Here is a 23,718-nt window from a genome sequence, read left to right as displayed (position 1 = left end):
TATTTCTTCTCTTATACTGAGCTGTTAAAAAGGGATGGTCTTGGGGCACCGGGGTAGCTCAGTCGTAGCTCAGTCGGTTAAGCGTCCGACTTTGGTTCAGGTCATGTTCTCACTGTCTAGAGTCTGAGCCCCACATCAGGCTCCACACGGACAACTTGGAGCCTGGAGCGTGTTTCAGATTCTGTGTCTCCCCCTGTCTCTGCCCCTCCCCTGCTTGCCCGGTCTCTCTCTCCCTAAAATAAATAAACATTTAAAACAAGGCTGGGGGGGGGGGGGATGGTCTTGGTCACTTCTGAATTCCCTGTAGCTGGCATAGTCCCGGACAGTCTAAAAATCGACTTGGAATGTGCGCTACAATGCCAAAACAGTTCATTTTTTCAAACCCTTCTGTATCCAAATAGTCACCTATAAAAACAAACATGGCTGGAGTGATAAATGGCCAAGTAGAATAAGAAATCCTGAATTTAAACACAAGATGAGTCACTACAACCCCTACATGTCCTGCTTGGCCTCCTCACTATGAAGGACACTGATCTAATCTACTGGCCACTTCAACACTCTCTCCACCTCCACTTTACTGTTCTTCCCATTTAGGGAGTTATTTAGGGAGTCAAGTTCTTTAGGGAGTCAGGTGCTATGGCTCAGGTCTACGGTGGTACGGACACCAATGAACTCAACACTGCCCCAGCACTTCAAATCGCCATTACAAACATTTCTTCGTGATTTTGATCCAGACGGGTGTACACAGTAGCCAATGGTAGCAGTTCCCCAAAAACACTTCTTTAAGGGATCTGATCTGGTACAGGCAGAGGCAGAATGAACCAAGTCACCGTGCCAGGCTGACAAATAGCAGAGACCAAACAACAGAATGAAGTATGAAGTCCCAGGAGGGCTCTCCCAACTCACAAGGAGGAGGAGAATCTTCCTTCTCATTGTGGACTTCTAGTCACCGTGGGTCCACAGCCTCAAGCAACAGACACAATGCCATCTGACCAACAATGCGACCGCGGCCGTGGACGGCTAGTCTGACAGCTCTCCTATTGTTCAACATTTTCACTACTTTTGCATTATGTCCTCATAACGGGTCTAACAGTCATTTCAGAAATCAAGTCATTTTACTTCAACAAGGTACTGTTTGATGATTCAAAGACCGATGAGATCAACTTACTCTTGATTCATCACCATCTCTGGCCATTTTAAAAGATGAGAAGAGCACGAAAACAACCCTGTCAAGGTATAGCCTCACAAGGTCTCACTTTAAAGGGGACGGCAGATCTGAGATAAATTTTTGTTCATGACGCTTTGCTATATACCTCGTAGAGACCCACTCACATTTTGATCACATGCTTATCCGTTGAAAAACTAACAAGAAAACATAAAACATGGCTACATATCCATCTGGCTCAAGAAGAGCCCTGGTCAGACCACTGAATTTTCGGAAGCTGAGATGAAGAAAGTCCAGGGGCACCCTTCTTAGAAGTCCTACCGTTCATTCTACTCAAGTCAGAAGAACCCATTCTCTGTATTTCAGCAAATGGTAGGGAGAACTAGCTTACTGGCTTGGTTTCTAAAATCTTGATTGCTATGTTTATTATAATGGAATTCAGTTTATAGCCATTACAGTATTCTCCGCTTGAAACATTTTAATAGCACTGCAAGCACTAATAGAAATAGGAAAATCTCTTGCTTATTTGTTGATGGAAAATAATAGAAAACGCAAACCTCCCAAATTCCATTTGTAGGCCATAGGAGCATGAGCACAACCGTATGGGAGGAGATAACCAGTCTCTCCCTTCATATATATTCTTTTTTATTTTCTTGTTATACCTTCCCAAAACAGAGACATTCAACAGTAGTTAGAATGGCCATCTCCCGACATTTAAAAAAAACTGCACCCCCCAATGGGTGAACAAAGTAGAGTAGTAACCTAGAGTTCAGCTGAGTAAGCCACTGCGGAGCCTTAAGTGGTGAGAGGTCTTCCAATTTCAGAGTGATGTGTCTTCAACTTGTATCATCATTTTAGTGGAAAAACATAATTTAATTTTGGTGAAATGAGATTCATCTCCCGACAGGATTAGGAACAGCATTCACTGAATTTCACATTCTTCTTTTGTGAACTGTGAAGAAAATGAATGGTAGCTAGAAGATCAATGGGATTCCAGCTCCAGCTGCAGATGGAATGAAGATATACCAGGACAGAAACACCTATATTTTGATTTACAAAGCTAACAGCAGTTTGAAATCTGCAACTTAATTACAGACCAACTACACCACAACCTTTTCAAATGGCAAAAATACAAAAAAGTTAAGTGTTACAAAAATATTTCAGAAAAAGTGCATAGTCTAAGTGCATAGTAAATAAAAGCACTGAAAAATATCTTGCTAGAGGGAGTTCAGCTCGGAAAAGTTATTACCAAAGCTAAACATTTTTATTTTACACAAACTATACTCAAAAATAGCTTTATGAGACTGATTTCTGGCTAAAAGTATCAAAGGGTTTATTAGTCAAGAAACAAATACCTTAACTCACATGGGTGGATAGAAAAGAAACAAGTAAGCTGCCTACCCCAAAAGTTCGCACTCATTAAGATTTCTGCAGTGGGAGGGTGCTAATATATTCTGTAATAGCAGAATGTGGTGATCATGGAATTAATTATTGCTAAAGTAGATTTAAAAAAGAAAGAGAAAAAAAATAAAACAAATTAAACCTGACACAATCTGAACAAACCTGTCAATTTACAGTTTCAAGGTTATTTTACAAAATACCTACATTTACAACAGGCTCCTGGCAGCATTTTCAGACAAAGGTTCTTTTAATTAATCCTGACATGCTATAAATGAATAAATTACGCTATTTAAAGAATTACTGTCAATAAATTTTTCTTTCTATTGGGTCAGAAAGAGGAAAGAGAAGAGCGCATTTAAGATTAAGAGGAAGCGCACAGAGAACTTAGGGGAAAGAATGGGGGCTTAGGGAGGGTCAGGAATCATAGGAACCTCACCTGGTCACCTGGTGGGATGCTCTCCAAAGTTAAGAATCAATCTGCTCAAAGCCAAATTAACCAGGAATTTAAAGAAAAGCTACAAAATGGTAGTTAAACCCTTTAACGCTTTCATTCTTATGCACAATCAGTCCAGCGGTTAGTGCGAGGCCGCAGGAGTTAGAACACGGGAGTCCCGGCTGCCGCGGCACTAGGTACTGTGCCTGTAAGTCATTATAAAAGGAAAAATAAAGAATGCCTTTCCCCTTCAGACCAAAAAAAAAAAAAAATTTTTTTTTTAAATAAAAAAATCTGAGGAAAAGTTGTAACACTAAATCTAAAATGATTCGCAAAGGAACTGTATGTAACAAATGGCTTGAAGTAGTCTATTAAAAAATTGGGGAGATTTTGATTTCATAGTGAGTCAGCAAGGCATTTTTGTTGTTTAAAAAAAATCTCATTTCCTTACAGAAACAGTTTTTAGTTTTTAATGAACTTGTAAACAAAAAAGCTCCCATTTCAAAATAAAAACAAAATCCCAGATCATATAGATGTTTACAGTGATTACATTTATCTAAGCAACATACATACATGTTCAGTTGTAAGATGTTAACTAAATTTCTGTGACAAATATGCTTTTTTTTTTTTTTAATACCAAGAACATTATAGAGTTAATGCAGAGTCCTAAGGATAATCTAGTAGTCACTAAGTTTTTCTTAAGTCTTCACTTTAGATGCTGTTATTTCTAGCACAGGTAAGCAGGCAGTCTTCCGAATGCTCAAACACTGGAATCTTTGGTTGCTACCGTATCAAGCTGGCTTGCAAACAAGAAGCCAACCATTTTAAGAATGTTTTAAGTGAACAACTTGCAAACCCCAGGGGTGGATAAACCCTAAGAACGCACAATTGTGAGCATTTACAACCATCACAACTGTGGCTGAAGACTGTTCATGCCGTTCTTCTGAAATGAGATCTCAAAGCAGTATAGTTCAAAATAAAAGATTTTAACAAAAATTGGCATATGCACAATTTCTCCACCAATTTGTGTGTGTCAACCATTTAGAGTTAACTTTTCCACTTGAAAAAATGCAATAGAAAACTGGACACCATGTTTCACTATCTCAGTTAATATTCACAATTACAGCGGCTACAACTCAGGACACGGCATCACCAATGCTGCCCAGAGCCAGTTTATACTGAAATTAAGTTCTTTACACCAAGTAAATGGTTGTTCACAACCACTGTCTAGTGTACATATGAACTAAAATTCCTAGATTTGGGGAGAAACAAATGCTGCTCCGATCATCTGCTCTGCTTCTTCTGTTCCTTGATTCATGCTTAGAAACCTGTTCAAAAAAAAAAAAAATCGAAACAAAAAAAGAATGTTACAATTCCAAGTTACAAAAGACTTTTAAAAACCACACCCAAAACTGGGAAATTGGGTGGAACTGGGCCAATAATTACTTTATTAGAATGGTGACTCAGAATATCTTCATCTATTTGAAAATCACAGCTCATCTTAAAACTACATACAAAAACTTTTCTGTTCTAGGTGCCTTTACGAAGGAGCGGTACACGGTGAATCAAAGCCTTCCCAGTCAGCATACACTTTTCAGACCCGAGAATTACTGGGAATTCCAATGAGCCTGTTTTATTTATTTCTAGACTTCTAGTACCTAGAGCATAGAACGTGTTCAAATATTTATCAAACGAATGAAAAGTAAGATGGTTTTGCCTTAAAAATTACAAACTATAGTCTTAATCATACTATACGCAGGAACTTTTCTGCACATTACTTCTGATCCAAATAAGGAGCAATAAGCTTTAATAATAAATGTATTCAAGACATAATTGAGTTATTCCATAGAACACAAACCTGGTCAGTATGATTTTTATCACAGAAACCTTAAACCTTTAAAAACGTTGTACTTCCACCAATAACACCTTAAAAAAGTTTTGCCCTGGATTTGAAAACCTAAACAAGTGAGGCTTTTTTGTTTTGGATTTACTTTGCAAGCCTTCCCACCCTGTAAACACTACCTCCCTCTGCCACAATTAGACTCTTAAGACTTCCACACATAGGCAGGTTTGAATAGAAACCAGCCTCGGGTAGTAACAGCTGCATGTTCCATCTGTGGCAAAAGACCACTAGAGCAAATGCTTATCTCTATTACCTACAAGCTTTATCTGTGGCTCAAGGCAGAAAGGAAGTATGCCCATTCCTCAGCCAAAACACGAAAACCCCATCAGTACCACCTCTTCTCACCAAAAGCCTTCCCTTGAGGTGACCATGCCCCTTGGTTCATCCCCTTCCAAACCCCTATAGCTGGCCTCATTATAGCTCTTTCTAGCCCACTCTGATCTCTCACTTCTAAATTCAGCATGGAAACCATGTTTTTATTCATCATAAACTTCTCCCTTCTTTGTGCTTCTCAAACATTCGCTGGACCATTTCCAATGGGCTCTGTGGGACAAATAATATGCTTCTAAAATCTATGCCTCCCTACACACCCCTCCCCCGCCCCCCGGAAAGATAACACCAAACATTTATATATCATTTTTGGGGAAATATGGGCTCACTCGTTAATTAGGAATTTGTTCATTTGAGGGCTGAAAGTCATCTTAATTCGTTTAAAAACATATTGTGCTAACACTCTGAGGACAGTGCTATACACATTCTTTCGCTCTCTACGCCGACTAACAGAGTAGACACAAAATAAACCTCTGTTAAATAAAATAAATAAAATAAACCTCTGTTGCCTGCCCAAGTACTAAATTCATAAAGTAAATGCCAAAATGAAAAATTTTATGAAGACTTCTGAAAATGAACTTCATCACAAGGAATATTCTATTTGGTATATATTACTAAAGAGAATTAGCAAAGTAAGCACAAAAAGAAAAGGCTGTCAGATCAAACCTGAATTAAAACCCTTAAAATTAAGACCATATTCTGTAACGTGATTCCAATGTTAAAATACAGAATACTGTGAAGCAAATTAAAACTATGAATTAGCTAATTAGAGGTGTCCCTTACCCTGATGAACATTTGATTTCAAGTCCTGCAATTATTCTTAAATATGATAAAGAAAAATGTTTACACAGCTACTAAAACTGTTTACCACACCCTGCTATGTGATTACGTTATACTGAATAATCTAATTACTACGTTGAATATCCAAACAGCTTTAAAATAGAAACCGCTATCACTAACTAAAAACAAAACGTAAGTTACAATGTCAAAATATTAGAACACTCTTGTGTCTTTAATAGGGATAAAAATTAGATCTAGGTAAGAATTGTATCTGTTCATCTGATATTTGAGAAATTACTGGGTCAGTTAATGATTACAATTGCTTAGGAATCAGACAGAGGCTAGCCTAAAAATATTCCTGGAGGAATAGAGCAGTCAGATCCAGAGGTAACTCTTCAGATTGGCCAATGGTAGGATACTCCACCCAGGGATCAATGTTTCTCCAGAGAATTGTCCTAAGATGTTACTCAAGTTTACGTAGGAAAAATCTCAATGGGAGCATTCAGCAAGTATTCAACATTCAATCTTCAAGTGCATTCCTTTTTCCAGTGTGCATTGATTCCTTGGTTTTTATCTTGTAATTTAGGTGGTGTCTCCTGGCTTCTAAAAGTCCAAACACCCATCTTCACTGCAACAACAGTTAAAATAAGAAAGGGATCCCTTTGCTCCTAAAAACAAAAAAAAACAAAAAAACAAAACAAAAAAAAGGGAGCAAAAAGCAAAGTCAAAATTGAGTTGGACCATCACTGTAACTACTGAGTTAATAGCTACATTTAAGTTTCTTTTCAAATCTGCAAAAGGAAAAAAATGTTTATGTAACTAGTGAGATTCTACCCCTTAATCCAAAATCTGAAAAGTATACACTGGCTCTTATTTATGAATGCATTTCTGATGTCCCTGATTTTTTTTTTTTTTTTAAATAGAACCACAAATTAGTTCAAAGGGATATTTATATAATAGTAAGGCTTGAAGTTTGTGATGGGCTTTTTAAATTTCAGTATCCTTTCCTAGTGGAAGACATAACTTTTTAAAAGTAGTCTGAATGCAGTATTCACATTCATGATGTAATACCATTTATTATTAGTTTAACATGTCTGTGTTTTTTCTTTTTCGTTTTTTTTTTTTTTTGGCTGCACAGAAATCATAATCAAACTTGGAGAATTTTGAATCAGATTGGCACTATAAAAGCTCAAGAATAAAAACACAAACAGCTACAATAACATTTCCTATGCTAAACTAAAAAAAAAAAAAAGTCGGGAAAGAGATTTTTTATCACTACAAATAAGATAAATGACGACTTAGTACACACATTACCCCTTCAACTGCCTTTAAAAAAAAAAACAAAAAAACCAGACTGGTATCTCTTTTTTTTTTTTTGTCTTCCCTATTACAGAATTCTGAGGTTGTTGAACTTGAAATACCTGTTACAATTGATTCCTTCCCCAACTGGTAGATGGTCTGCATTATACACCACTGAGTCACAGCAACACTGTACTCCTCTAGGTCTTCTGACTGTTGTGGTATCGTCCAGATTTTCTGACAAGTTCATGTTTGGTAAGTCCAGCCAGCCTTGGAGATGTGAGATTCATTCAGATGACCACAAATCAATTCTTGCACACTGGTCTTCATTTCCTGTTGGGTTACTGAGCTCTTTTCTCTCCAGTGGTAGTGTCCACAATGAAAAAAGCTGACAAAAATTTCAGCAAGCAGATGCAGCTCTCTGGCACTTCTTTAGATTAAGTGTATTCAGAGAAGATCAGTCTCCAGATTATTTCAAGGTCTTCCCCTGTGATTTGGGTTACGTTGCTGAGTGACCAGCCACGTTCCTAGCAGCAATTGGTGAAGTCAGAAAAAGTTAAGCTAGACATAAATGGTAGGTGAATTCCAGTAAACACTGGAAGGTAATTCAAGGAAGACCATGGACATGGTAGGAGAATGTGATAGAAAAAAATTTCTATGTTTTGACTGTCAACAATCTGACATCCACGTATCTGATTATGATAAAACTATGCTTAATATCAACGGCTTGGAGTAGTGAACAGAGGGACTAAGATGATAACAGAATTATGTAAGGATCCAACTTTGGCTTCACCACCTTCTGAAATTCTCCCCATCTCTGACCTCAACTAAAGAAATGGTGAACTTAACTGGATTCTGAATGTCCTAAAAAGATTTCCTTTTCCCTTTAGTACTTCTTAAATGTCTTAAAAACTACTTTCCTGATAATCACATACAGCTGAATAAAAGGAAGCGAAATGAATTTGGAAGTGTCTCAGATGTGAATCTTTTATTTTTCTCTTTAACATGTATAAAAACTAATTATAATCTTGTGGCGTAAGAGCACCGAAAATTAGTACACATCATAGTGGGCTTTACAAGAAATGAGAAACGCCTTATTTCTTAGTCTTTTGATGGGCCTTGGAATGGAGCACTTCAAAAGATCTTTTCTTTAGAAAAGTAATTAGGATAGAAGTCTATTACACATAATAAACCCATCTTAGCTGAGTAAGTCAGACTTTAAAAGACTTTTTGGATATTCACAGTGAACTGCTGAAACAACTTATTACACACACACCTTTCCATGGAAGAAACATCCCATATACAATTTTCAAAAACTAAAACTAGTAACGTAAAATATATTAATATGTCAACCAGTTCCGGGGATTTTTCCAGGAATAGATATCCCTGCAGTATACAGTTTCATGTGCTGAAGATACATTTAAGAAACCAAATTCTCTGCTTTGGAAAACCTCAGCATATAATTCCGTGAACAAAAACTGATAGGATGTATTAGGTAAGTGCCTTCTAAAGTTTTAACCAGAAAAATGTATTATATGATGTTATCGTCACTGAAAGGATTTCTTGGAATTAGTGAAGAGTTGAACTGCAGGGGAGCTCTTCCTTGAATAAAAAAATGACTGTAGTGGACCCTAAGAGAATAACATGCTTTTAAACACCCTAATTACATAGAGATTGAAATAAGGAGTAAGTCACCTAAAGGGACTGTCTTCAAAGTCCAGACTTCATAGGAGATTTCTCAATAGATGGTCTGGATAAATACGGCTGGGGTTAGGGAAGTAGGCTCCCCAAACTTATTTCATGCCACCTTCAAACCTGCCGTACACATTCATGGCTTTATACTGAGGGGATTTCACATGAGATCTGTCTGGGGCACTAAGTTCTAGATCCAAGACAAAACAAACGTTTCGAGAAGCCAAAGATCAAACACAATTTTGTTGTTTGTATTCCAGGGCCTGGCACATTTTAGTAGCAAGCAGTATTTTGCTTGGAATCAAAATATACCACCTGAAAATGTCTCTCTGAAAGCAGTCAATGGTAAATGATGCATTTTATGAAAAATCCAATTTTTCAATATTTTACAAGTTGATGTTTATGTAGTAATTTATATAAACCCTGTGTCTATGATTGCCGTGAAAATTTTGTAAGATTTTTAATTTTTTTTTAGGTGAACTCTACCCCCAAAGTGGGGCTAAAACTCAGGCCCTGATATCAAGAGCCATATGCTCTACTGAGCCAGCCAAGTGCCCCGAAAACTGTGTACGATATTTAAAGTTGCTTTTATGAAAAATAGTTACAATACAAAATTAAGGATTAAACTTAAGTTTAATTACAATTTTTTTTTCCAAGGAAACATACTAACTCACTGGATCCAACTTCTCATCTTTAAGACCTAGATGAGGCAGGACAAAAATTCTGCTTGTTTATTGAGAAAGAGACACACAGTAAACTAACAATGGAACTAACTCAAAATAAGGGAATTCTTTCTGAAGGCTGCTGAATGCCTGAAGTGAAATGTTCTAGGTCAGATGAGATTTCAATCTAATTTTAGTTCTAGAAACTGCAACTCGTGATGATCCTATTATCCCAGCTAGCTTTAGGCAAAAATTGGTTTCATTTTATGAAAAAAAGCAAATACCTTAATAGATGTTAGGCATAACAAGTCCTAAGTTTAGAGACGTTACACTGGTAGGACCGTTTCTCAGTGATACCAGCTAGCTACCTAGCGCATTAAGAGTTTGGCACTCTGATTAGCTATATCATGATTAAAACACTCAAAAGGGACAATTAGGTCCCAACTGAGATGCAGAGGCAAGCATCAGTGTTTGTTATCCTGAGCGGAAATTTCATCATCTAAGAACCTCCGTTACGCTAAGCTTTCAGCTGTGAATCCTCCCCCAATACAGAAATGTTGAAGAAAAGAATCTCAACTTCATTCCTAACAGATGAGCTGCTGGGATGAGGATGACACCAGTGAATTCTCCTTCTTGAAAAGTAACCTCAGATCGGAATCTGTTTTTAAATTACCAAATTGTTCAGATACAATACTAAAAATATAGCCCAAAGAAGGCTAGGTTCAGACTAGAGCAGTCATTCAGAAATGAAATAATTAGAAACCACAAAAACCAAACCTTACCTGCCCACCCCTTCCAGAAAGTAGGCAGGTATCAGGAGGTAAGCCCCAGAAAGGGAACAACGGGGGTAAAGAAAAGCAAACAAAAACCATGAAACTCGGGAGCTGAACTGTATGGCAACAGTGACAAGAATGTGCCCCAACAGTTCTACTCCTTAGTAGCACCAAGAGTGCCAGAGACAGAAAGGAAAGAGACTAGCAGTTCAGTGGCATTTGCCCCAATTTTTTCCAATTTGCAAGGCCTAACTGCAGAGTTCAATTCCACAATGAATTCCCAGACCCTGAGTATTTGCAAGGTTCCATAAAAGAAAGCCCAAAACAAAACAAGCATTTTAAAATTAAGAACCTAGGTAGTTAAATAGCAACCAAAAGAGAGATCTGGTTCTTGAGTAGGAAAGATGTGTCGAGCTTTTCAGTTATTTGAGCATTTAAGAACGTAAATGAGATGCTCCGCAACCGAGAAGATAGACACTTTGGGGGCAATGCCAGACGCACCACCTCTGGAAATCGGACCATGTTCACCATTTTTCATTTTAAATGCTACAGCATTAACATGCAGAAAAATTCTTAACACTGTTAGTCTGAAAGTCAAAATACCATGGCTAACCAGATTCATTATTAAAAATCAACAAGTGTTAGGTCTAGGATTTTGGATTGATTGAGTATACCATATTCCCAACACCAAATGTTTATTTTGGAACGGGTTAATGAATGAGTAAAAAAGATGCAGTTGTTAAAAATGACCCAAAATCCCAAGAGAAATGATATAATATATACACACATATATGTATATACAAATACATATACATATATATATGAACAAGGACATTTGGGTTTAAAGTTAGTAGTCAAATTTTCCAAGGACGTCTCTTTGTAAAAACACAGAGCCAAATTTTTACTTCTTTCAAAACCACTTCCTCGATCTAACACTGTTAGAAATGAAGGAATTACCCAATTTTGTGTTCAATTTGTTCCCTGTCACGTCACTTGGTTCTTGGCTACTAACCTTTCATGTTACTCTTGGTTTTGTCAGTTTGCTTGCCTGTGGGGGTTTGGGCCTGCTGACCCTGCCCACTTGAAGAGGCTGCCTGCTGTGCTGCTTTCTGCTTTAACATTGTCCAATCAAATGTGTAGTCATACTGGTGGTTCAGAGTCCTGGAAAACAGAAAATGATGTGTTAATCCTTTAATAAGAGAGTCTGGCTAAACACTCTACTGAACCTGCAAAACAGGGAGGGCACTTTTTAGAAAAATGGTAGTATTTTCTCTAATTATGGTAGCTCCTAAAAGAATTCTTTCCATATACATGACTTTTTAACTCTTCAGTTTCACTTTTTACAAGTCACAACTGAAGGAAAATGATGTCACCACACTTCAGTCTGATGTATTCAATAAGAATAAATCTCCTTTTTCAAAAAGAAGCTGACTTTTAAACTTTCTTGAAAGAGGCAGGGGAGTGGTAATGAACAGCACTCAAGCTGTCAATTACCTAGGGAAACATCCAAATAGGAAGCACCTTCTAAGAACAAATCAGAGTAGGTATGAGAATGTAAGCTTGGTGTGTGTGTGTGTGTGTGTGTGTGTGTGTGTGTGTGTGTGTGTGTGGATGTGTATGCTGGTGGCTTGGAAAGCAGACTTTCCTGGACTTAGAGAATTACCCCAATTCTTCTTCTCTTCCAACTAAGATTTCCAGCCACATGCACTCTATCTCCCTCCCCCATCCGCTCAAGACCATTTCTGGGTTGCACCAGGGAACCCTAGAGTATGAGGCCTGCTCCCACACCATCATACACCCCATAACTATCTCGTATGTAAATTGCTGTTAATTTTGATATTAAATAGGGTTCCATAACAAAGTTAGTGTTCCAAGGACCACCAACAGTCACTTGAATTGCAATATGAGTTGCCATTATCATGGAAAGGTTAGATTCTCTGAGTTTGAGTAACTGTTTCTCCATCCCAAGCTAAAATAATTGCAAGCACGTTTGCATCACAATGGAAACATGCCAAATGAACTCAAATTTCTTAATATTTTATTCATACTGGTTAGAGTCACTTTATTTCGCTACTTGTCAGAACAGATGTCTTGGGTGGATTTGACTAATTTCCTTCCCTGGAGTCTCTAGTCTTAAAAACACCTTAAAAACTGACCTGAAAAGAATGCGGAATAGCTGCCTCAGATACATGTAATCCGGGGCTTCCTCAAAGCGCAGCCCACGACAATAGTTTAAGTACATGGCAAATTCTGCAGGAAACCCCTACAAGTTCAAGAGTTAAAACACAAAGTAAAAAAACAAAACAACTTATTTAAGACAGAAAAATAAATGCATTTAAAAATGCAAGTAAAACTTGTTTTTGAGGACAGTGCTTTACTACTACTTTGCCATAAGATCTGAGAACGCAACTAATATGACTTGGTATCCTCATAAATTTAATAAAATTTCATTGTTCTGACCACTTCATCATGTACAGAGAAAATATGGTTCCTTTCCCTACAGTATTATGTCCTTAAATAACTTGGAGAACCCACTTGTTAATTTATTACCTTATCAACATCTAACAACTCAATGGAAAACAATGAACAAATGACAAAATCGAGGCCGGTAATGTTATTTGCCACAAAGGCACAGTGAACAGGCACTTTCTCTCAGACTCTGAAATTACTTTCTTTTTTGTAGTAGAATATACTTACATAAACAGAAAAGTAAAATCACCGAGAGTGCAATCATACAAAGCAACCAATATTGTGATACGGATCAATCCAATGCTTTGTCCTACGAAGACTGGGATTGCCTTTTCTTTTTTCCGCAACTGTTATTTTATTTACATAATTTACATATTACTGTTTTGCCACCAACAGTATATTCCAAGTATCTTTCTGTGTCATTTTCCAACCTCTTCATAAGCTTCTGAATGGCTGTACAACATCCGAACGAGTGAATACATCATACTTAACTAGTTCCCTGTAACTGGCCATTTAGGCAATTAAAATCTTTCTCTTTTCTAAACAATACTAGTAAGAACACCTGTGGGCATAAACTTTTTCCATTTTCAGTTTCTTAGGAAAGATTCTCAAAAATGTATATAAACATCTCTAAGCCTGTATTTTGTTGTTGTTGTTGTTGTTTACTGATTTTTGAGAGGGAGGGAGGGAGGGGCAGAGAGGGGGGGGGGGAGATGCAATCAGAAACAGCTCCGGGCTGTGAGCTATCTGCACAGAGCCCAGTGTGGGTCTTGAAGCCACAAACCATGAGATTGTGACCTGGGCTGTAGTCTGATGCTTAACCGACTGAGACACCCAGGCGTCCCTGAGCCTATAGATATTAATCACCAAAAAGATTTTGCCATCACCAACGTAGAAATGTAAAATATTAAAACAAAAATCCCTGCATCCTTCCCCTCAAATATATGTGAAGAGCTTTACGTTAAAAGAGACAGTCTCTTCCCACAACCTTCCAATTTTGAGAAATTTCTCGTATCCAGAAAACTAAGGTAGGATAAAATGGATATACTTGTAACATTCATCTTTATTGACTGCATATACGTAAACAGCTTTCATTCTTATATTATTTCACTGTTCGAGAATGGACAGCTGAAACTAATCAGTATATTATACATTTTATTTAAATTCTTAACAAGACATTAAACAGCACATACCAGATGAGCCTGCATTTATGCATTCCAAATAGAGCTAAACAACCAGAAGTAAAAGTCAAATAGTATACTTCATGCACTGCTATCTTATGACGGCAGGCAAAACCTTCATAAAAGAAAACTACCAATGCCGTAACTAATACAGATATGAAGTAGTTAACACTGTAACGAGACTGAAAACAATCTCACTACTTTTTAATAATACTAATACTCTGTGTTCACTGCACCCTGACAATTATATGTGGCTAATCCAGAAAGTGAGACCTAGTTCACAATTTCTAGATCAAAATTAATACGTAACCCAGAAGCAGACGATGTGCTAACACTCCCTTTCTCTTCCTGAAAAATGGCTGACTTTCCCGGTAAGCCAAATGAATCATTCTGCTGCACAGAAATAGTAGTGTACAGAAAATATGTTTTGCTTCCTGAAGTATACAGATTTTAAAGTTGGGGGGGGGGGGGAGTGCGCCTGGGTGACTCAGTAGGTTAAGCATCCACCTGACTCTTGATCTTGGCTTAGGTCATGATCTCATGGTTCGTGAGATCGAGCCCTGCATCAGGCTCTGCCCTGACAGCATGGAGCCTGCTTGGGATTCTTTGTCTCCCTCTCAAAAACAAACTTAAAACAAAAAAAAGTTATCTGGGGGCACCATTAAGACAAGAACATTTTATTCATGGACCTACAATGTATTTATTAATTTAAAACAAATCCCGAATCTCAGAAAAGAACATAGTCTCTTACCCACCCCAATCCCTCCTTTAACTGTAGATGTGGAGAAGGAAAAAGGAAATTTGCGGATAGGGAGACATAAAAACACCACTTTCCCCCTTCCACAAAGTACTATTTCAACTCCATGTTGACTTCCCAACACCCAACTATATAATTATATACGGTCTTCTAATTATGTCGGTTACGCCACTGTTGTCTCAAAGATGACCAGGTGGTTTTCTTTCTTTTTTTTTTTTTTTTCAACGTTTATTTATTTTTGGGACAGAGAGAGACAGAGCATGAGCGGGGGAGGGGCAGAGAGAGAGGGAGACACAGAATCGGAAACAGGCTCCAGGCTCCGAGCCATCAGCCCAGAGCCTGACACGGGGCTCGAACTCACGGACCACGAGATCGTGACCTGGCTGAAGTCGGACGCTTAACCGACTGCACCACCCAGGCGCCCCTGGGTGGTTTTCTTTCTATGTAAGAGACCACGGTTATCCAACATGAAACTGACAGCTCTCCATTCTCAACTCCTAGGCTTCTCTACAAAGCTTGAGATTTAAGAGAAATGAGCCTGATTCCAACTGTCGCCTATATTGTCCGCCATTGGCTATTTTTGGAATACTGTGATATGCCTTTGTCTCCCTACTCCTTGATATGCCTGCCAACTGCCGATATCCATTATTTTCTGGCACCAGTTTAGGGATGAGAATATTTATTTTCTCATGAACTAGTGAGGTTCCACTAGACAACTTTACATGCCCTTTTTTTCCCCCTCTAGTTTTTAACAGATTACAGAACCCAAATGAGAAACATAAAATACTTATTTGAAATGATTCCTAAAGGGATGCCTGGATGGCTTAGCTAGTTAAGCTTGGGTATCAGCTTGGGTTGTGATCTTGAGGTTGCGGGATGGAGTCCCGCATAGGGCTCTGTACTTCGTGTGGAGCTTGCGTGGGATTCTCCCTCTTCTAATCTCTCAAAATAAGTAGACATTTTTAAAAAATAAAATGGCTCATATATTCAAGCTACTCTTAAAGATACTTAGAATCATCAAAAAGTAAATTAAAAATGGTAGTAGCTAGCTACCTCATAGGATGTTTAAGTTCCAGGACAGGCAAATAAAATGCTCCCTCTTCTTGGATTATTTATTATTTAAAAAAAAAAAAAAAAAAAAAGGCCTCAAGCACACTTGCCTTACATAAAACTTCAACAGGAGTGGACATCTTCTTTTCACTTATCTTTTCATATTTTTGCTTTTTTGTCGCAGCCTGTGGAAATAAGAATCAAACCACATAGACATAGTCAATACTATCGAGAAGAACCGTGTTAGTTTAACCCACTAGACATAAATGTCAACATGAGATTCAAGAGAAATCATACCTTAGAATTAAAACCAAATCAAAGTAAATAAAACACACCCAACCCCCACCCAAACTGATAGCTCTTTACCGGTGTTTCTACCTCAAGAACATTTTTAGCTATTAGGAAAGGGTAAGTCTAATAGGAATATGATTTAAGTAAAAATGGGTGAAGTCAAATCTGAAATGTGTTTTCATAATCAATAGTCAACACAAGGGCAAAAGTAAAGACAGCTCAATACCAACAAAAGTGCTCATCACTTAGTAACATTAGTAAGTTACGTTACGTCAAAATACTTTTCCAGTGTAAAAATTACTCATTTTTGATAGAGCTATCCACACAAGCACTGAGCAATTTATCTAATTCACAGATGCTAAATAAACACAGGGACCATTTTCCTTTAAAGGAACAATAAAGTATCAGAATAGCCATTAAATTCTAGGACACAGTGATTTTATCATTAACAGACACTCACAAAAATCAAGGTGAAACTCCTAATTAATAGGAGCAAATGTTAGGATAATTAAATAATATAGCTAGTAGTACTACTAGACGAACCAGTTTTACTACACATAAAAGTCTTCCTTTTCAACACACTGGCAACACATCAAAATCAGAAAGCCTCCACCTTTAATTAGCCCACGTCAATTTCCATTCAGATAAAGCTACTGGTTACCAGTGGGTATCTGCTTACTGTCCCAAAGGAAATTGTTCTTCAGGCCTGACAGTGGGATTCTATTAATTCTTGCTGAAGCGATCAGATTTTATTTTCCCAATAAAAGGTTAAAATAAAGTTAATTCACTCTCAGAAAGCTTTAAGTTTCAAAGGGACCTTAAAGTTCATCTCCAATGTGTATTTTTATTCTTAAAACAAAACAAAAAGACTGGTAATGGAAGTCTGGTTTACCTTTAGTCCTTGCCAGGGCAGGCTGGTTCTATTAAAATACATCAAAACATATCCTAATGATTCCATGTCATCTCGGCGACTAGAAAAGAAAATGTAAATTTACAAGCTGGAATTATTATGGAAAGCATCTGGAAAAAAAAAGCCAGGTACACAAGAAGTTTTCCCAAGCGAAGAGAAAGAGCAATTTGGTGGCTTGTGAAAGAAGGTACTTAAAGTAATAAGAAAGTTCGTAACGAGTTACTTCTAAACAAAATTTTCTCACAGAATACAAAATTATAAAATCCAACACAGTCCTGCAATTTAATTTCTAAAGAGCAAAAAGGATTTAGCGAGACAACTTTCTAAATGAGGTTAATGAAGAAGATAGAACAAAGTACAAAGTAGCAGGACACTTTTAAGTTTTGCAGAAGCTCCTAAAAACTAACTTGAGGGATGCTGAAATAAACTAGCATTTCATTTTTTTTAAGTTTGTTTATTTTTGAGACACAGAGAGAGAGAGAGAGAGAGAGAGAGAGAGAGAGAGAGAGAGAGAACACAGCAGAGTAGGGGCAAAGAGAGAGGGAATCCCAAACAGGTTCCTTGGGCACCAACAGCGTGGTGATGGGGCTCAAACTTATGAACCATGAGATCATGACCGGGGCCAAAATCAAGAGTCAGATGCTTAACTGACTGAGCCACCCAAGCTCCCCAATTAACATTTTAAAGCCAATTAATGATGCATGTGAATATATATATACACATATACACTGAACATTTCCTAAGCTTAAGATCCTTCTCGAGGTTCCCGAACCTAGAAGCATATCATTTATCATTTCTATGCTTGTTTTAAGGAATAAAAATCGATCGATAAAAGAGGAAGGGAAGATGAAAGACCAGAAAAAAATAGAAGATAGAAGAAATAGAAAAAGCACCGAGATCATGACAATGTTTACTTCAAATCAGATCCTATTAATTTATGTAGGAGTGAAAAGCAGAACATGAGATGGCCCACCCACCCCCTCTTAGTTCATTAGGACTCAGGTAACATTTTCCTTGTAAAACTAAATAACTAAAACATTATTTTCCAAACTCAACTTGCATCACTAAAATATAAAAATTCAAGATCAGCGTGAAGAAAATAAGTACTACTGTCTTCAGTTGCAAGTAAACAAACAAACATCAAGATAAAATTACATTTATGCTTCTAATTTTCCATCACGGAGTATTTTCTCCCCAAGAGACAACCTTCAACAAAGAAACAAAAGGTCTCTCGTTTAACTGGCATCACAGCACTGACTAAAGCTCAACAGGTAAAAGAATTAATAAGCGTCCTTCAAATCTTCAGCCAAGAGACATCTTTAGGCATCATAAGAAACTAGTTAAAATATTTCTAAAACCCATTAGTGGCTTTTGCTATGGATCTGAGAAACACATTCATTTTTCAAACTTACCTCTGTTCAATACCGAGATGTGCATTGATGCTAGCATATCGGGCGGTGCCAGTGAGATTTTTATCTTCTCTGTATGGTATGTGTTGCCTTGTCCTGTTGTCTCTGTACTTTTTGGCCAAACCAAAATCAATAAGGAATAACTTTAAAAGAAAATAAAGGGATATTAGGTTTCCAACCTTGCTCAGTTGAACTGCTGCTTACTCATTCAACAGCATCTATTCTACCTTGTTCAACTATATCAAAATAAAGTATCGTAAGCGAAACAGATAATGAACAAACTTAACATTCCAGTAAGTTTTTACTAGTTCTCATCAATAAATCAAGTTAAAGCAAATACAGTTAAATGGTTGATCCTTGTCAGCTGAACCAACTTCACAGGCCCAGTTTATTACACACTCGGGAGCCTGTCTTTAGAAAAGTAGTGAAGAAATATATACATGCTTCATAGCAGAGTTGAAAAGCGTGCTGTGTGCCATAATGAAACCTGACATCCTGTTACTGTTGGTAAACAAGCATGAGGTTTCAAAAACTGAATGTAAGCTATCTGGAATTCTTCCATTTTGCAAAGGCTATTCTTCCTTCAGTATAGCAACAGAATGTTCATTATCTAAAATAAGACAACTTGGAAAAGTTTGATATTGACAACAAAACCAAGATTTTTATTAACAAAAAAAATAAGCATTTTTAAAACAAGCATGCATTACATTCTACTGCTTCCCACTGATATTTATCCATTCATCAGGTTAAACTTCTGGGAAATATAAATATGGATCTAAAATCTTAAAAAAAGCACTTAGTATCTATTTACACCGAGATAACTTACAATTAGCAGTTTAAAGGAGCTAACTAAAAACAAGACTAGTATTTTAGAACAAAATAATGTTTAGTGCTATCATGTTTATATGGGACACATGGGAGTAAGATATGTTTCTAATGTAGCTAATTTTTGAAGGAAAAAAAACCCCTATTTTTGACAAAAAAGAAAAAAAAATCCAGTATTTATTTACGTACCTTCTAAAGCAAAATAAATAATCCTTATTTCAAATGTTAGTCTTTATCATAAATTCTCTTATTAAAGTTATGTCTACAAAGATTATCCAACAGGCAGGTCTAGGTGCCCTTTTAGTACCTAGCCCTAGACCTTTTTTTCCCTAGTTGTGCCTACGTTTTCTAGTTTTTCTTTCCATTAGGCAGACTTTGGGTCCCTTCTGTCCAGTTTACAATCTATGATATCCTAAGAAACCCATCACCTAGCCTCTTAGGGTGTGCGTAAGAATAAAGTAATTGAGGGGGGCCTGCGTGGCTCAGTTGGTTAAACATCTCACTTCAGCTCAGGTCATGATCTCATGGTTTGTGAGTTGGAGCCCCACGTTGGGCTCTGGGTTGACAGCTCAGAGCCTGGAGCCTGCTTCAGATTAGATTCTGTCTCCCTCTCTCTTTGCCCCTCTCCCACTCATGCTCTGTCTCTCTCTCAAAAATAAATAAACATTAAAAAAAATTAAAAACAAACAAAAAACAAAGTGATTGATATGGGTGGAAAAAAAAAATCTGATCAAGTGCCTCTCTTAGGAGGGTAAAAAACACTTCTATGGAAGGGCACCTGGCTGGCTCAGTCGGTGGAGCATGTAACTCGTAACCTTGGGGTTTTGAGTTCGAGTCCCACGTTGGGGGTAGATATTACTTTAAGAAAAATCTTTAAAAAAAAAAAAAAAGGCAGGCCTTTTTTATACACTGGATGGGAAAAGACATTGAGGTTTGAGCTTATTGTCACCAAGGTAACAAGGACATACCTATTTTCCCCTGGTCTACTATGAAAGAATGAAGAGCAAATTTTTAGTAAAATTTAACTGGATAATGAGACCTATCTAGTAAGATTAAATTCACTTCCTCGGCAATTGCATTATTATACGACCAAGAGAAAGTCTTAGAACACACAAAGAGAAATAAAGCTCACACTCCTACTTTTCTCTTGATATGAAAATGGGTTCAGTACACAAATATTAAAATAAGCAAAATACATTTCTGTTAAGCAAACCAAAAAGCATGACTTAAGTTCTGCAGATTCACACTGAAAAGAAAACAAGGCAAAAACAAACACAAAAAAGACATCCAGCTCCACAGTATTTTTTTAAATGCCCGTAAGAATTACGTGAGTTTTAAACAAAAGGCAATTAAGACAAAGACTCTCCTCTAAAGGACATTTCCTAGGATTGCTTCTTTTAGTACTTCAAAATGGAGGAGAAAATAAGAATAACTCTGACAAATTAGATCTGATAGTGTCCTTCATGTCCAAGTCTACATTCAGTTGCTCCATTTGCAACTCAATGACCAGACATTTTCTCACAACTTTTTAAAAGATTGTTCCATGAAAGCTCAATGTTCTCTAGTGTTCTTTCTTTCCACAATGCTAAAGGATGAAATGTAGTTTTAGAAAACAAAAAATAAATACAAACACTGTCTTCTCAAATATTTCAATCTTTAATATCAAAACAAAAAACTACAAAGGAAATAAAACAACTTAAAATTTCTCCTCTTATAAAAACTGAAAGTAAGTCAGGAAAAATAATTTCACTGCTAAGCAAAGGTGAAAATAAGAACAAATAACTGAAAAAGAAAGCTACTTAACATAAAAAATTTTTTTTAATCTCTTGGTAGTTCATGATCTTCTGGTACCTATCAAGCTTCTTTAGTAGTTCTCTGCTTTGAATTTAAAAATGAATATACACAAAATGGAAGTGTTTACATGACACCATGTTTCCAAGGATACAACCAAACAGCCGCAAATATGTAAAGGGAGAACCAAACAAGGAAAAGTCAATGTTCAGTAAGTCGTAAGATAATATATTTTTATACATTTGCATATGCAAAAGAAGTCTAATTTCTCTGGTGGGTCAAGCTGCTTTTCTGTGAATTTTTATTTTGTGTTCTAAGTAAAATTTGTGCCAGTTTTACAGAATGCAGTCTATTCTTCAAAGGCATGTGGGAGTGAATTAATGTTGGGCATAGTGGGATAACTTCATTCAGTAGAGGTGCATTTTATTTTAGCAGAGGTGTTTTTAGAAACACTATCGATAATTTTAGTTTATAAATTTAAAAACTGTAATATATAGTTTATATAGATTTTTAGTTTAATCTGGCAATTTTTCACCTAACGAGGGTCACATTTCCTTGCCCTTTCAAAACATTCACAGGATCACTTTTCCTCACAACCCAGCTAATCTGTATGTAGAAAATATAATCGATTCAATGTCATTTTATGGAAGTTACTAAATGATTATGTTACAAAATAGAAGTTGTGTGAATGAATGGATAAGCAAAAATGGGGAACTAGATGCTTTACAAAGTGCCTAATTACCCACCATCCTCTCTCTCTCTCCCCACCTCAGATCTAGTCACAACAATTACTATTTCTCCGTGAATAAAAATAAGTTTGAGTTTCAGAAACCAGTAACAGCAGAAGATGATCCCTGGAATAATGCTGGGCAGTACAGAAAAGGATTAAATGATTACTCAGATGATGCATGTGGTACAAAGTATGCAACATACTTTGAAACTATACCAAATTCAACTTATCTTTTTTGATTACTCTTGCCAATACTTCCTTCTCAGTGTATACTAAATTGAATGATTAACATTCACTTCTTTGCTCAAGAGCTTAACAAAGTTGGCCAACTTCTATGAAAAAAAGTGGAGACTTCCACTTACATAAAAATTTTTTTTTAAGAAAAGTACTGGGGTGTTTATTACTTAGCCTGCCAAACACTAAATCATCAGGTTATGCATTAATTTATCTTGCATGTTATTAATGGTAATTGTTTGCTAAGTGCTTCAATTATGTTACTGTTACATTGTTAGACTGCAATGTCTCCTAGTTCCAGAGCACATGATGCTCTTTGAGCATTTTAGGCCGTTTGGCTGAAGTCGGAGAATTCACATATTGAGGTAAAATCAATTCTAGACACACTAGATCTGAAATCTGGTCTACACTTACCTGAAGTTCACTAGGGAAGGGGAAGAGAATTGAGGCAGAATATATTCATCATACAGCACTGATGCAACTGAATTTAGATATATTTCATGCATTAAAAGTTCTGCAACTCCAAATACATTCTTAAAAACTAAAGTCTAGCTCGTTTACCATTAGATAAAGAATTTCAATACTAGACCAACATATCATTTCCTCATCTAAACATAATCCTGTTTTCATTTAGGTTTTCTCTACACTTTACAAGCTTTAAGCAAAAGCCACAAAAAAACATCTTAGTAATGTTATATGTTTGCCAAGTATGTCTGAATAATGCCAACGTAAGAGATGCTTGAGCAAGATCTACATTCTCCAGAATTAAAACAAAACAAAAATAATCAAAAGAAAACAATAAAAAAGAAAAGCACATGAATTTGGGATTGAGGTTGGAATAGGAGACAGTTTCAGACCTGGTTTAATCCTGAGAAAGATGGGTCCTGAGAAGTACTAACAGTCATGCTTCTTTTCCTCTTCCCCACTGGAGATTCTAAACACTAAACAGACAATAGAGGGTGGCAGTGCATCAAACAGTATTGCTTACATTGCAACAATGGCCGGCGCAGACAGGCAACACCGAGGCATTAGAGAAAGAACAGGGTAGCCAAATGCCATCCTTCTTCCACCAAGCACTGTAGCTTCTCAGTTTTCCAAATAAGAATCACATGCTCGAGAACATTTGAATTCTGGAAAATACTCAAGTTTTTAATGCCACTATATTGTGTCACTGCCTGAATCAGGGATAGCAATGGTGACATTTGGCTCTTTAATATTTTCATCAAAAATGGGGAATTTGGCTCTGCAATATTTGGTACCACAATCTGCCCTTCCCCCAAAAAAGATTGTACAGGGGAAAAAAATCTTCAGTAAGGAAGAGGTAGAAGGCATTTAGTCACCTCAAAATTGGTTTTCATAAGCATGCAGGGCTGATTACTGGAAGAGATGAATAAATTCACTAAGATCGGAGTGGTCACTCCTAAATATCAAATTCAGAACAATTTTCCAAGTAAGAAATTTGACTTAAAAAAAAAAAAATCAACCTCAAAAGCCCCCCATTTGTTCCCACGAATAGAAAACTACTAGAACAAACTAACCAAAGACTCCAGTCTCATAAAACTGGCATGTTTTTCAAACTACAATACAGAAAGAAAACACTAAAAACCAACTACAGAAACAAAACACTAATCTA

General features: G+C 36.8%; 1 protein-coding gene across 8 annotated transcripts in view; it reads right to left on the bottom strand.

Annotated features, from left to right (window-relative positions):
- Positions 1-1,789: 1,789 nt before the first annotated feature.
- The window catches only part of CSNK1A1 (casein kinase 1 alpha 1), a 47,761-nt gene continuing 25,832 nt past the window's right edge, over positions 1,790-23,718 (bottom strand). For 2 of the 8 annotated variants that reach the window (XR_003971762.1, XR_003971772.1), the window contains 8 exons: positions 22,943-23,026; positions 18,509-18,648; positions 17,079-17,157; positions 16,006-16,080; positions 12,595-12,701; positions 11,451-11,599; positions 7,434-7,838; positions 4,420-6,680 (listed from right to left, as the gene is read on the bottom strand). Coding sequence is in view for 5 of the 8 variants with exons in the window: in XM_030329600.1 (XP_030185460.1) it covers positions 4,320-4,327; positions 11,451-11,599; positions 12,595-12,701; positions 16,006-16,080; positions 17,079-17,157; positions 18,509-18,648; positions 22,943-23,026 (642 nt within the window). In the remaining 3 variants the exon portion in view is untranslated. Of the gene's footprint in view, positions 4,328-4,419; positions 6,681-7,433; positions 7,839-11,445; positions 11,600-12,594; positions 12,702-16,005; positions 16,081-17,078; positions 17,158-18,508; positions 18,649-22,942; positions 23,027-23,718 lie in introns of those variants that run through there. The other 6 variants (XM_030329621.1, XM_030329600.1, XR_003971769.1 and 3 more) reach the window with 6 other exon arrangements.

The sequence above is a fragment of the Lynx canadensis genome, chromosome A1 (genome assembly GCF_007474595.2).
Source record: "Lynx canadensis isolate LIC74 chromosome A1, mLynCan4.pri.v2, whole genome shotgun sequence".
NCBI classification, from domain to species: domain Eukaryota; kingdom Metazoa; phylum Chordata; class Mammalia; order Carnivora; family Felidae; genus Lynx; species Lynx canadensis.
This window is presented reverse-complemented; position numbering and strand designations above follow the sequence as displayed.